This window comes from Patagioenas fasciata, chromosome 19 (genome assembly GCF_037038585.1).
Source record: "Patagioenas fasciata isolate bPatFas1 chromosome 19, bPatFas1.hap1, whole genome shotgun sequence".
Classification (NCBI taxonomy): domain Eukaryota; kingdom Metazoa; phylum Chordata; class Aves; order Columbiformes; family Columbidae; genus Patagioenas; species Patagioenas fasciata.
Genome location: NC_092538.1, coordinates 8,332,715 through 8,347,280, shown reverse-complemented (window position 1 = coordinate 8,347,280; position 14,566 = coordinate 8,332,715). Strand labels below are relative to the sequence as shown.

Here is a 14,566-nt window from a genome sequence, read left to right as displayed (position 1 = left end):
AGGTTGTGGTTCCAAGAGGAAGAAGAGGTGGTACCTACACCCCTTAAAAGAAGAAATTAAAGCAGGTAAGAAAAATAATTATTTCCCAGAGAAGGTGGTGTCTAATCACATCCTTCAGATTTTCTTAGAAATTTAGGAGGGGGAAGGAAATATAACCAGTGGTCATGGGGAAATACTGGTCCTGGTGCATGGAGGGATTTCAAGAGGAGGCTGTTAGTGTCTGTTCCTTTGGAAGAAGGTTTGGTGGGCTCAGAGGGAATGGGAAATGAAACAGATGATTTGGAGGAACACACAGATTAAAATAAGGACAAGATAATAGAGACCCTCTAGACATTTATGTAAGAGTTGTACAGCGCAAGTGACGTTTAACTGAGTACATGGTATTGCTTCAGAAATGCCCTGGTCTAGAGTTCATTTCCTATCAGGTATTACTAATTGCTTGGCAGTTATCATCAGAACGTGCCATTTTATTCCCTTTCACGTGATCCATGTTGAGTTTGTGTGCGACTGACTTTTAAATGACGCTCGTGGAGTCGGAGCAGACTTTGCCCACCCAGTGGGTGATTTTGCTGACGTGCAAACCTGAGCTGCTAAGATCAGCCTGCAGTACGGAGTTTATACAAAAAGCACCGCTTAAATTAAAGCTGCAGTTCCACTGTGCGTGTGTTGTGTAGCTGCATAGGTGTGGGAAAAATATCTCTTGCCTTTACTGCTTCCTAATTAGTATTATCGCTTAAAGAAGCAATATCCACTCAGGTTAATGAGCTAGAACAAAGACGGTTTCAGCAGCGGGGGATGTGCAGAAGACTGAGTTTAACTACCTCTGGGATGGGAAGCAGTGTTTTCTCACAGTGACGCTGGAACTTGGTTCATTTAGTGCATTGCAAACACCTTTCCATGCCCCCAGTTTACTGCCTGGGCCTGACCTACGGCTGATGTGAGCTGAGGTTGTGAGCTACACTCTAGAACTCACCTGTAGTGAAATACAACTAGTAATGCTGCAAACTGTTCTGCTGCTTTGTGTGTGCTGTGTTGTTTGGGGCGTCTTTCTTGGTTCCTTTTTCCCTCCTGGCTGAACAATGGAGTGATTTTTGCAGTAACTTTTGCCAGGCTCTACAGGTTTATTTTCTCCTCAGATTGAATTCATAAAAGAGCAAATAATAATGAAAGATGGTACAGAAGTGGTGGCATCAATAAGCTATTAGGAGACAGAAATGAAATGGGGAATGAATTGAGAAATCTGCGCATATAATTAAAGGTGGCGATGAGCAGATTGCATCTTTTCTGATGCTATTAAATCAGGTTTTCAGTTTTATGTAAAGCCATAAGCTAAGGTAAAAAAAGCAGCTGTCTCTGCATATTTACAGAAGAGAAGATAGAAAATACAAGTCTAAAACTGCCAGAAAGGGCTATAAATACAGCATCTCCAATCCCCCATCAATCAGGAGTCACAGAGTCAGGGGCGTATGCAGTTTTCATGCAAAAAGTTGGCACCGTATTCCTGAATACCTGTCCTGTGGTGCCAGCTTGAGATCCAGGGCTCCTCCTGTCCCCTCCAATTAGCAGAGCTCTTGCAGTTCATCCTATGAACAAATTCTGCTCTAACCTCTGTTAATAGTGATGCACCAGAAAAGTAGATCGAATACTTTCTTTCCTCACCAGCTTAGTGATTATTGCTGCTCAGAGAAATAAGCTAACATCCACATTTTATTTCCAGGAAGCCTTCAGCTCAATACAAATCACATATTTTGGATGTACAGTGCTCTTTTTTTTTGCCATTCTTTTACAACGTTGGCTTGGAGGCATTTGTTATTGCAATGTCTGAAAAAGGAGCTCGGTGAGGTTGGTTATAAGCTCAAGCATCTCACAGGGGAGCAGAAGAGCAGTAGCTGCTGCTGCTTTTCTCTGTGATAAACCTTCCTACGTGTGATCTGTTCTGAATTAACTGGTCGTCCATTGTGCAGCCGCTTTCTGCTGGGCAGGCAATTAACGGCACAACCAATTAAATTTACTCAATTTAGCTGTGACCTCTGAAGGCCAATCTGCCAACTTAATACTGCTAAGCGAACCTTGAGGGCTTTCCCTTGTCATGATCACCAGTGCAGAGCACGCAGATTTTACAGCAACATTTGAGAGATGTTTCCAATGCCAATATTAATCCTGGCAGTTTAGGAAAACTGGTCTTCAGATCCATCTTATTGAAAGAAGTTGGGAATCGCTTTTGCTGGTGGTTGAATTGGAGTGGACGGTGGAAGGATGCTGCGTGGGCCGTCACGTTTGTACAGCATCTGCCAAGGGCTGTTTCATAGCCATAAGCATCAAAACAATAGGATACATCAGATTTTATTATTATTATTGTGGTTGTAGCAGAATGGATGTTTCAGAATTGGATGGAATATTTGCTCACTGAAATGTGGGAGATGATTGATGGGCTGGAAGGGGCAGGTGGCCTGATCCACCCCCCCCGTTCCTCTGGCCAAGTGCCACTTGGCGTCTGGCACTTTCTCCCTGAGCCCTGAAATATTTCGGCATCGACCTTATCGCTCCACCGAGGAAAACGATTCCAACAAGAACTGCAAAGCTCTGATCTGCGATGTAACTTTGGTTCATCTCCTCGATCAGCAAGAGCTAAAGCCCCTCTGTTTCCTAACTGTGCTTGCTCAGTGCTTTGTATGTAAAACAGGTAGTCCTTGAGGGATAATACTTAGTTACTTTTCCAGATGCTGCTATATACATTTTCCCCTATCGGCTGAGCTTGAACAGACTATTTTCTGTCTCCAGGGCCAGTGTTAAACGCACAGCATGAGCGGCCAATAAATAATGCAAAAGATTCCCCTGGCCAGGACTTTTGATTCTATTAGTAAGGGGGAAAAATATCAGGCTACGGGTGGCATGGGAGCAGCTGAAAGTTTTAGTCTGACCTCCACCTGGGATTGTATCCAGATGGTTTTTTTAATACCAGATGTTGTAGGTGAGATTTTCCTGATTCTCGCCCATCTTGTGTTCTTTATTGCAACGTTCTCCCTGGGAAAACTGCATCCCACAAACATCTTCCTCTGCTCCTATTCTCTATTTAACCAGCTGTGGCACTCTTGTGAGCTTATTTTGCTCACGATAACCAGGGTATTCAGGTAGGTTTTGTTACCTGGCTCGCAGCCCTCAGAAGACTCCCCAGCTGTCATCTTCTAGGTGGAAAAGGCCTGATTTTGTGTGTGGCCTGACTCGTGATTTTGGAAGGAGAGACCCTGAGGTGTGTGCAGGGCTGGTGGCTCTGTCTGTTCGGGAAAACGGCAGCCCAGTGGTCCGAAATGTTGGATATTGAGATTTCCATTGGGATTTCGACGTAGCGCTGCTCCGTGCACTCCTGATTTCAAGGCCTTGGTTGTTTCTGCACCCAGGAACAGCAGCGGCTGCTCAGGAGGGCGATCACTGGACATCTGCCGTGACAAGTGCAGGAATTCCCCCAGAATCGCTCTTCACGCTCCCCAAGCGCTGCGTTTTCCAATAAATATTTGTAACAACAACAGAAGTCGGCAAACCTGCCGCTCTCTGGGTTTGCAGCTAGGTCAGCTTTTTCTTGTTTGAAAAACACTTTTTTTGCATTGATAACCCACCTTCTTTTGCAGCAGTTGTGATTATTTTTCATTCACCCATTGCCCATAAACAGCCGTTTCCTATGAAGCTGCTGCTTTACAAACCAGAGGCTGCAAAATACAGATGTAAGAAAGAAAAACCAGCCTGTACCCACCACCCCCCCCAGTTTAATTACTATTTCAGTTCTCCCCTGCAGTGCTGTGTGTTCCCCAGGAGCACCTGGGAAATCCTCCCTGCACTGCAGCCCTATGAATATCTGTTTCTTTCTTAAAGGAATGAAAATAAATACATTTCAAGCTGCGTTTTGCTGAGGCAGAGAGGAAGCTACATTGGGAAAATCTGTCCTTTAGCAAGTGCAGACAAAACCCGCTCTGCCCAGACACCCTCTTGTGTACCTGGTATATTCATTTTTGTCCTCTGAATAAAGAACACTGGGCTCAAAGGTTATGTCTCTTGAGCATTCGAGGATATTTTGTGAGCGGTGAGACTTGCGTGGCTGGAGGCTGCTGAAGGGCTGTGAGTGATGTCAAACCTGTTTGTCCCTCAGAATTTAACGCTAAAGGCATTTAACATAACTGGAAAGATTGTGTATAGTTTGCTGATGGAATGTGGCCCCCAGGCAGATAAAAACTCAACTGCCCCTGGAGTGAAGGAAGAGCAGGATCACTGTGTGATCTGCATACCAAAGGGACTGGGAAGAGATGAAGTCTGTTTTTCACCCAGGTACATTACACCAGCAAGGTTAGGTTAGTTGTCTTTTCCCTTCCTCGTAAGCACCAATACATGAATACTGCTAATAAGGTCAATTGGTTTCCTTGGCAATAGCAGCTACCGGCAGTGTGCTCCCACTTAATGCAACATGGGAGTCTTTGCGTTTCTGAGGACGCGAGTGGTCCCTGCACAAGCTCAGGAGCCTCTTCCTTTCCCGCTGCTGAACCGTAGGAAAGCACCAAAACGTTTGTGCCTGAGTGTGAAGTCACTCACAGCGCGACAACCCGCTGTGGTCCCAGTGCCTGGAGCTGCCCATTCCCCGGCTCAGGCGCTGCTGCTCCCCCGGTGTCCCCTTAGTCCCTTGGGTCGCTTTTTTGCGTCTCCTCCGTGGCAGTTTCGGTAGATGTTTGCAGCCTGCTGCTCTCCCAAGGACGGGCAAGCAGCAAGCGCTGCTTTGGGCCCAAGTGGGGTTGAGCTTCATGTCCTCAGCTGTGCCTTATGTGTGTCCTTGCTCTCCTTGCCCAGGGGTGACCATCACCAGCCCTCCATCCTGACCCCTCCAGGAATGCAGCCCTCATTTTAAATGAATAATCACCTTCAAAACCCAAACAGGCCTTGGGCAAGCTCTTCTGAGATAACCCAGCTGGAACAAGCCCTCCAGAGCGTGTGGCATCAACTCTTTCATGCCTCTCTAATTCCTCACCTACTGTTTTGATTCCCCTTAGTTTGGGCTCTTTAATCTATGCAGAATGATTTCCAATTACATTTTTATTGCTGAAGGCATAAATCTCCCACAGATCAGTTTCTTTCCTGCACAGGCAGAGCTGTGTGATGCTGGTGGAGATAACTAACCAAACCAGGCTTGGATGTTTTATGGACTTCTAATGTTATGGTGGCCATTTCCTCCCCACTTTGACAACAAATGACCTCAATCAACTTTAATATTGCACCAGCAGTGGTTTTCAGCACTCAAAGACTGCTTCTAGGGCCATTTAGAAGCTTCTGACCAGAACAAGTAGCCCAGTGTAGCACAGGGAACATCCATTATATGTAGAGAGAGCTCCAAGCTTGTTTGGATGCTGATGGGCTGGGGGGGGAAGCAATCTCACACTTCTTTTGTTTAAAAAACCAAAAACCAACGCTCTTTACTGAGCCCCCAGGATTATTGTCATCCTGAAGTGGAATAAATGGCTAATTGACCTAATCCACACTGTGAGGAAGAGACTGATTAGCTAAAGCCCTCTTGTTGTTATAACTGAGTAACTGTCTCTGCTAGAACTGCGGTATTTTTCTTTTCCTATGAAAGTCAGTAATTTGGTGCATGCTTCAGCACACACAAATGTATCAACAAAAGACCCTTTCTAGTTATTTTGCTTTCTCGGAAGGACTAAATCCTGGCTGGACGTAGCAGCGCTGGGCACAGAGCCTGTGCTGAGCCATCTGCAGCTGCAAGCTGAGCTGCTGGTTGCCCCTTGCAGAAAGAGCCTGACAGATGCAAAACACCTCCTGGCCGACTGATGTGTTTCACAGCAGGGAGAAGCTCGGCGGGAGGGGAGATGTGGCAGGAACAACCTCCTGAGTGGTTTGTGTGGGTGAGGGAATTGAGCGTGCAAAGCATCAATAAGTGATGCGGCGCTCTAGACGCAGAGCGCCTCTGGTTGCGAATTTGTGTGGCCAAACCGCAGGGTCCAGACGGATGCTCAGGTCCGGTACGGTTGGCTCCTGTGCAGATGATGAGCGCTCCTTATAGCGGTATCTAAGTTGCAAAATTGGTTTTGATTGATTTTCTTGCTACAAATTTCTTCTTTCAATGTTCTGCTGCAGCCTTGCAGCAAGGAGCTTGTGATTTAAGCAGTTTAAACAGACAGGGGTGCCTGAGCTGTGCATAAGGAGACGAGCCTGGTGTTTGAGCTACTGAGCAAAGCAGTGCCTGACCTCAGAGAAGAAATTGCTGGAGATCCTTTCTTTCTTTTTCAAGGAGAAATCTTGTTCTTGATGAAATTCCCATAGGTTGAGTTAACAAATCTCCATAGGGATGTACTCCTGGCTCAGCAGGACCATGTGTGCATGTAGCAAATGAAGCAGCAATGGTGGATTTGCTGCCTGTATCTCATTGCCTGCCCTGGGTGTAAGCACGGGCTCTACATGCCGCACATCAGCCTTCCTGTATGAGCAGACCTTGTGTATCACACCTTAATTTATACTTCTTATAAAGGTGCATTCTGAAGTTGTAGTCATGGTGGAAATAGTCCCCGTGCTGCAGGGAAGGTCTCCTGGGAGCAGGATCGTCCTGACTCCCAGCAGCTGCTGTGCCCTGTGCCCGCCCCTGCCGCGGTTTGGTGTGGAACAAATGTCATATAAACAGTTCTTGCTGCAAAACAAAAGCCGTTTCCTTCGGTGCACTGAGACTGTCACCACTGGAGAGAAACACCCCGTGGAGCAGTGTGCTGTTCTCCGTATTCCTTTCTCCCACATTAGTTTTGCACGCTGGCAACATCTTCCATTTAACAGATGCTTTTATGATGCTTCTGTGTCCACCTTGTGCTCACCCTGCAGAATCCAGCCCATAAACCGGGCTGTTTATTTCTCCAGACAGATACAACGACCTTTTCTTATACAAGCCCTGGAGAACCCAGACCTGTAGTGCTTAGCACCATTTTTCTTTTCGCTCTGGGCACTCAGTCTGTACAGAGGAAAAATTCAACGCTGGGTCTTTATTAAACATTGTCATTTATTTTGGTTATGGATAGCTCCTTTATTTCAAACAGAACAGTTTATTCACTGCAAAGATTTTGTTTTCATGCCTGTTGAGTTAGCTTTAAAAAAAAAAAAGAAAGGAAAAAGGGTTGGATACATGCAAATCATACTGAATGTTGCCAAATGTATTAAAACGAGTAGCAGGGTTTCTTCTAAGTCACCTACTTGCGGACGGAGGAGAAACAACCATCAGCAGCGTGAAGACCCTCTGGAAAAAGCTTCCTGGTGCAGTGATGTTAAATGAACAGAGCCAAAGGGATGACCAAAAAATCTGTGTCTGCACCCAGAACAAGCAAAGCCAGAGAGAGGGTCGCTGCTGCGAACCAGGAAAATGATGCTGTAAAGCTGGTCAGGGGAAGGGCTCTGAACAGAGAGAAAAGGGCTCTGAATAGAGAGAAAAGGGCTCTGAACAGAGAGAAAAGGGAGACGTGTTTGGTCCTTTGAAGTAAGGGAGGGGAAGTTCTTACGCGCTTTCCTGCCCTCCCCCAGGTTTAGGATCAAATGAAATTCTGGTTCAAAAGCCAAAGTGCACATTCCAGCGTTGCTGCTCTGGGATTATCCATTTTCCATTTAAAAATAAAATCAAATCCATGTTTGTTAGAAAAAACCGAACCAACATCTTAGAAACAAAGCACTTCTGGTCTGGGGTCGATGGCCACCACCAAGTGACCCAACAGCCTTTCTGAGGCTTTAAATCTCCGGCTGGCTGTGTCTGCCCAGCTCTCAGTGGCAGTGATACAGGGATGAACCCTTTTATAAAAATTCAGTATTGTGGTCTCCTTTGTCAGCAACAGCAATGAACCTGAGCTGAGCCCTGGCTCCAGATTTTGCAGATTGCTCCCCAAAATGGACCAAACACTCTCAGTGTTGCTGGTTCGAGCACAGAAAGCTCTGGAGTTACTACAGCAGCACAGCTGGTGGTAAACTGGATTTTACATCTGAATAAATACTGGACATGTGCAAGTGCCTGCCCAATTTTGGTAAGGCTGGAAGGGAAGAGCTGTGTCCGGACACACAGTGTGCTGGGATTTAGCTCCGCACCAGGAAATCAAAGCTCTCCCTTTGGGCTGGCTCACAATATGAAGAGTTAGTGTGCGGTCAGACTGTTGTTGTACCTCTGCAGATAGGCTGCTGGTCATCCGCAACTCCTAAAGTCAGGATTGGAAAGGATTTAAGGTTTCTCTCAGCGCGGTCTGTGCGTGGGAGAGCAGCTGGGGTCTGGCTAGATCCAGCGCTAAGGATGGGGAGCCCTTCCTTGTGAAGTCTGGGCACTTTCTTCTCCCCTTTTGTGCTTTTTCTCAGGGCCTCATATTACACCACCTTGGAGATGCATTTTTGGGAGGTTAAAAAGCATAGCACATCACTAATGTTTAAAAACACCTGGCCAGCTTTCATAAAATACACGTATTCAACACCATCGCTTTCATGTGTTCTGTGAAAGAGTTGACATTCGTTGTACAGGAGGAAGGCAGCAGTCCGGATCCCCGAGCATCCCACCATGTGAATTAACCATTTGCCGAGACCTCTGACGCTCAGGTCTCGGTTTTAAGTCATCCTTGCTCAACGTGCCCACCCAATGGCCACGGAGCTGGACATCATGTCTGTGGCGTCACGGCACCTCGCTCCGAGTTGGGGAGCTCCCCAACCTCGACTATTCTGTCCGTCTGCTGCGAGCCTGTGTTATCAGTCTTGCATGGTCCAGCTCGCAGGTCCTCCTGGCTCTCGGCCAGGCCATCCTGGCTCTCCAGATCACTTACCTGCCCCTCCCCGAACTCCAGAATGGTTGGCAAGTTGCCTTGCTTTGGGCATCGTCTCTTCAGACTGACCAAGAAGGGCTGCGGCAAGGAGAAGATGTCCACGTTGTTGCCGAGGTCAATCCAGGTGACGCTGGGGAACTTCTTGGGGTCCTTGAGGGTTTCGGTGAGGTCCCGTAGGATGGCTTTGGTGAGCCGGTTGCCGTTGAGGGAGAGGGTGGTGAGGTGGGGCAGCACGCAGAGCGCCGGCAGCAGTTGCAGCAGCATGTCGTCCGTCAGCTCCGTGAAGCACAGCTCCACCGTGTCGATGTGCTCCGAGCTGTGCTGGAGGTAGGACGTGACGCGGTCCAAGTCTTTCAGCGTCAGCGGGATGCCCGACAAGTCCACTGTGTTGTCCTGAGGCTTCCCCATCAAGACGGCTTTCAAGCTGCAGGGGAAGGAAAGCAGAGGGACATTAATGCGGGGGGATGTCTCTGCTTGGTGGCGTCACTTCGGGCTCCCTGGCTGCTCTTTGGAGGGGCAGGAACATGAGATATTTAGGTAAGATGTCAGCTGGGGGTAACCGTGTCTTCTGTAGAGGCCGGGAGTGTGCGTAGCTGAGGGGCAGAGAGACATTTCAAGGCTGTTTATTGATAGAAGATCATCAGAAACAAGAAAAGCATATTAAAAAGAGCATGGATTTCTTTTCCACAGCCACTGCAAACCCCTAGAATAAAAAGGCAATCTTGCTGCTTTTAAAGGTGCAAAAAAAGGGTGAGGAAGCCCTTGCTTAGACGGGCAGGGATTGCTGGTGTAACACTTCTCATGCTGCTGATTACGAAGCTCTTTGAGCAGAACACGTGTTGGCCCTCTCGCTGTACAGGTGGGAGCTGAGGACCTGCACCAGAATGACTTTAGCCTAAGACAGTGAATGCAGAATAGACACCTCCAGGTTAGGTGATCTGCTCTACTATTTCCAGTGTGTTAGACCTATCGTGTCTCTCCAGCCTCGCTGCCGAGCAGATGAGCACGACGGGAACATCCGTAGATAAATAAATTAATTCTCTCAACGGCCCAACGGAGACTCATTAGCACGAGCTAGACAGCAGTTACACAGGTCAATTTTTCTTCTACAGCGAATCAAAGAACACATTGACGATCAGGACCCGTTGGCAGACTAGCGCTGCTGAAGGACTTGTTGCTAATGAATTATTCTGAGTGAATTAGGAGGGGGAAGGAGCCTGGTGCATGCTAATTGCCCGTGTCAGCTTGGTGAGCTCACGTGTCTCATCTGCCACGGCGGGACATGCATCAGCCTAATGCCAAAGCAGCCAGCTGTGGAAATGCTTTTGCCTTTCATTACAGCCCAAGCCAGGGAACAGTAAGATGTTTTAAGGCTGGTCCTAAAGCACGAGCTGTTTGTGATCTGGGGGTGTGCATGCAGCTGGTTAAGCATCGGGCTTTACCCCTGAGGAGCTGCAGAAGCTGGAGAGTGGTGAATTGTGCTTGGACTTTAATTCATAAATAATGCATGTAGACAGAAAATCTTGCGAGGCTTTGTGAGCTCCCCACTAGTCTTTGAGGAGTAACTTAGAATATAGGCAAGGTGGAAAGAAATTAAGGGTATTTATAACCACCAAAGCATTTCTTTGTTGGCTGATTGATGCTTATGTTCCACTGGGGTACAAGGAGTTTGCTGCGGCTGCTTAATGTACTGAAGACCTGCAAGCCAAGGAGGAGTGAAATTCCTGCAGTTCCTATGGAAATCAGCTAAAAAAATGCATGGAGGGGGGTAGTTTCCAAAATCATCATCACTTAGGTTGATGCAAATCCCCATCACCTTCCGTAAGATCCTGAGCTGCTCTTCCACAGGGATGTGTTTCGGATTAAAATTGCCGGGTGAATCTAAGCATCATTCACACACAGGGTTGGGCCCTCACGTTCATAGCGTTAGGTCAGCCTTAGAGCTTATTTAACATCAGAAAATAGCTCAGAATTTCTAGGAGCAAACAGCTGTGGAAGCTGTGGTGGAAATAACTTACCTAGGTGGGGGATCAGTCCTCAAGCTTACCCAGCAACAGGAGAACAAAAGGGCTTTTAAAAAGAGTTACAAAACGACTCATGTTTTTCCTTGTTTAATATAGGAGGGTTGAGGTTTTTCTCTTATAGCAAGACAGATCATACAGTGAAAAAACTCTTATTAAATGCTCTGGAGCCAAGCACCAGTGGGTACGTCAGTAATATCCTGGCGCTCAACACATCTGGACGCTCCCTGAGCCTTGGGGACCCATTTTGCTGCTGCGGTGCCACTTCTGGTGACAGTTTGTGGTTTGCTGGCTGAGCTGAAACCTCAAACACACACCTCCGCAGTCATTTAGCAAGATCTATACTTAGCCCTTTACAAGGTCTCATTTAACCAGTATGTGGGCAGAAAGATGTTAATGTGATGTGATTCTCTCTACTGGCAATCTTTTTGGCAATACTGGGAAAGAAACCAATGAAATAGTGTATTTATTATTAAAAAGAATTGATATTCATATGTTGGCAGCTACTTCTCTGTCGTATGTGCTGCTGCAGCATCTTTTTGGAAACAGCTGCAGGTCAGTGAGGCTGGGGCCAGGGCGATGTCTTGGTATCAAGGTCTTTGCGCTTAAATTCAGAAGAAACCCCAAAACACTCTAAATTACTCTTGTTTTGCTGTCTGGGAGCCCAAAGCTGAAATGCTGTCAAATAAAGCACACAGTATCCTTGTGAATAAGTGATAACCATTTAATAGCATGGCTAAAATAAGCACTCAGGGGTTGATCTTTGTTTTATCCAGTGTGGAAATCCCCTGCAAGCAGCGATGCTGTCCCCACCTTCGTGCAACTTTTGTGGGACTTCTAGTGTGGCTTTAATTCAACAAAGGGGGAATGGGGATAACTTCAGGGCAGCTCTTTTTTTGAGCTGCATTCAATATTGCTTCACATTTGTTTTTTACTTCCCTTGGAGCGTGCATACAATTTCTGCCAGCAAGCAAAAGAGAATTTCTCACTAGGGCTCTATCCTTCTCCCCTTGAGAGGGATTTAGCTGATACCTACTGCAACGGATTGATTATCTTGCACAAATAGCCTTTTCACCCTGAAGACGTGTGGTTTCTATCAAAGGCAGAGGAAATCTCCCGAATCAGCGGGTCGGAGCAGGCTGTGTTTGTGCTGGGCTGTTCTGCCGCAGCCTCCGCTCAACCTGTCCCTGGGGAAACAAACCAACCAGCCCCAAACACGATTTAATACAAATAGTTCTGTGGCTATTCTGAAGCATCTCAGGGAAAGGAGGATGATATTATGTTAACAAACAGCTGTAAAAACTTTTATCCCTGCCATCAAGTTTGCCACAGAGTGGCCCCAAATCTCTGTAGGAAGATCATACCATGAATCAAATCCCTCTGAGCTTTAAGGGAGGATCAGTTACACCCACTTGGTTTCATCCTCACATTATGAGGATATTCCATAGAGGAAGACACAGATTTTTTATTTTCTCAGCTGGAAACAGTAGATGGTTTTGACCAATATAATTATAGGATTGTGTATACAACCATGCACTAAACCCTGATAATACCTTGGTGGGGTGCTGGTTTATATAGACTTGTGCTGAACGGAAAGCTATTCTGCCTTTAGTGTGAATCAGATCAGAAAGTGTTCATGTGAACAAGAATATTGATGTTCGGATCAAACAGAATTAAAAGAAAGGGATTTCTTCTCGGTTTGAATGAATGACATTTCTCTAAAGCACCGCACAAATCAGGACATGAGATGCTGATGTGTCATGTAATAAAGTGTAAATGGGCTATTGAGCCTCTTCCTTGGAGAGCAAAGGAATAGCTCAAGAAAATGAAGAACAGGCAGCCTCACAGAGCAAAAAACTACAGTATGAAATGTATATGATACCACTGGTGAGAAAACTATTTACGAAAAACGTCGTCAAAAAATCATTGAACGTAGTGAGTCATCAGAAATAAAGTGTTGAGATGAAAGACGTGTCCTGAAATACTGGTACTATCAAAGGTAAGTAGTAAATAACTTTTTCGGAGTCCCTACTGCTGCAAATGATGATAGTCTGGAATAGATAGGTTGGAAATGGAGGGAAGGAATAGAAACATGCATGTACTCTGTTAGTAATAACATCATTGACAAAAGGTTTAAGGTCCCTCAGCCTCAAAGGAGGAACAGAGTCAAGAAAATACAACTATTTAGTTTAAATGAGGAATGTGACTGAGTTGTGTATAATAATATATTATGTATAGATGCATAAAACAGAGAAGGTGAGACTAGACTGCTCTTTATCTTGCTCTTAAAGCTCAGGGACACTCACTGATGCTGAAAAATGAAACTCCCAGTGGATAAAAGGCAGGAGTGTGGAGCAGAGCTCGGCTTAACCTCCTGGCTCCAGCCACGGGATGTCACTGAGATCAAGGGCTTTGTGGGAGGTCCAAAGCGGACACCACATTGCTTGGCTGATAACATCAAAAGTCATGGTAGGGTTGAGGAAAAAAAATATAGTTTAAAAAAAAAAAAAAAATAAAAAAAAAAAGCACCTGGGTTTATGTCCTGGAACGTAAGTGTAGAAATTCTATAATACAGAACATTTTTGCTTCATTGCCAGGAATCTGGACAAGACGGGATGGTTTGATCCTGTGATCTGTGGGACCCAGAGAGACATAAAGGGGTATAAAAATACACATCCATGTGCCTGTGTCTGTGTGTTTTGCAGCTGCGCCTTATTTAAACGGGGGAGAGACATTATGGTCCCAGAGCAAAAACGCTTCTACTTATGCCAGTGGCAAGGAAAGGGCTGTATTTCCCAAGTTAAAAAAACAAACCACCTTTTAACACGTTTGTGATGCTGGTGGTTGAATTTCTTTCCTTTGTTTTTTTTTTTTTAGAAAAAACCCCAACACTCAGCAAAACATGAAAGATAAATCCAAAAACTAATGTAGACAGAGCCCAGCTCAGAACCAGAGTTGCCAAAGTCTCCAAAATTTGAAGCCGTGGGTCCGCCACAGCTCATATTCACTTTTAACTTCATCCTTAAGCTTTATTCCACAGCACTTCAGCACGTGGTTGTGCTGTTGTGATCATTCATTAGCTGGTTTAGCTCGTTGTTTGCTACCACAGAAAGGTTTAGAGATTTATTAAGAGCATAGTTTAAAGCCTCTATTTTCCACCGACTTTACAAACAAATAGCTTGGAAATATTTCACTCCTCTCCTTAGAGAGATTCAAGTGAAAGAGGATTTTTTAGAAAATATATAAATATGTAACTTTAAAGACCCTTTAGAGCATATCAAGGAACATAAGAAATCCATAAGTCTTTACTGTTAAAAGGGAAAGTACAGTGGGGATTAGTTATTTCGGGCTCTTGTTCCAGGACCCTTCCCAGTTTTGCTGAGGTTTGCAGTTTTCAAGTCAGAAAGTCTCAACATCTCCAGTGTTAACATCCTTCCCCACTATCAACATCCAAGTGAGTGCCACCTGGTTTTTGGGGGTTCGGGAGGGCAGATCGCTCAGCCTGGAGCTCATCAGCTGGCGGCTTTGCTCCTCATTTTGACCATGATGTTTGGCATGAAAATTAACCTTATTATGGCCATTTATAAAATAATTGTGGCTGCTGGGAATGCTTTGTGGGAATGACATCACCCTACAGCCCTACACAGGATCTCCTGTTGCCACTGCAAGACCAAGCATTGGGGTGTTTCTTGGATCCAGCACAGCACTTTTTAAAGCATCTTGTTA

The 14,566-nt window shown here is 45.8% G+C and overlaps 1 protein-coding gene across 1 annotated transcript in view; it reads right to left on the bottom strand.

Moving 5' to 3' along the window:
- Positions 1–7,016: 7,016 nt before the first annotated feature.
- Positions 7,017–14,566, bottom strand: part of LRRC75A (leucine rich repeat containing 75A) — a 66,286-nt gene continuing 58,736 nt past the window's right edge. The window contains exon 4 of the mRNA XM_065853408.2: positions 7,017–9,243. Coding sequence (XP_065709480.1) covers positions 8,658–9,243 — 586 coding nt within the window. The 3' untranslated portion in view covers positions 7,017–8,657. The remainder of the gene's footprint in view (positions 9,244–14,566) is intronic.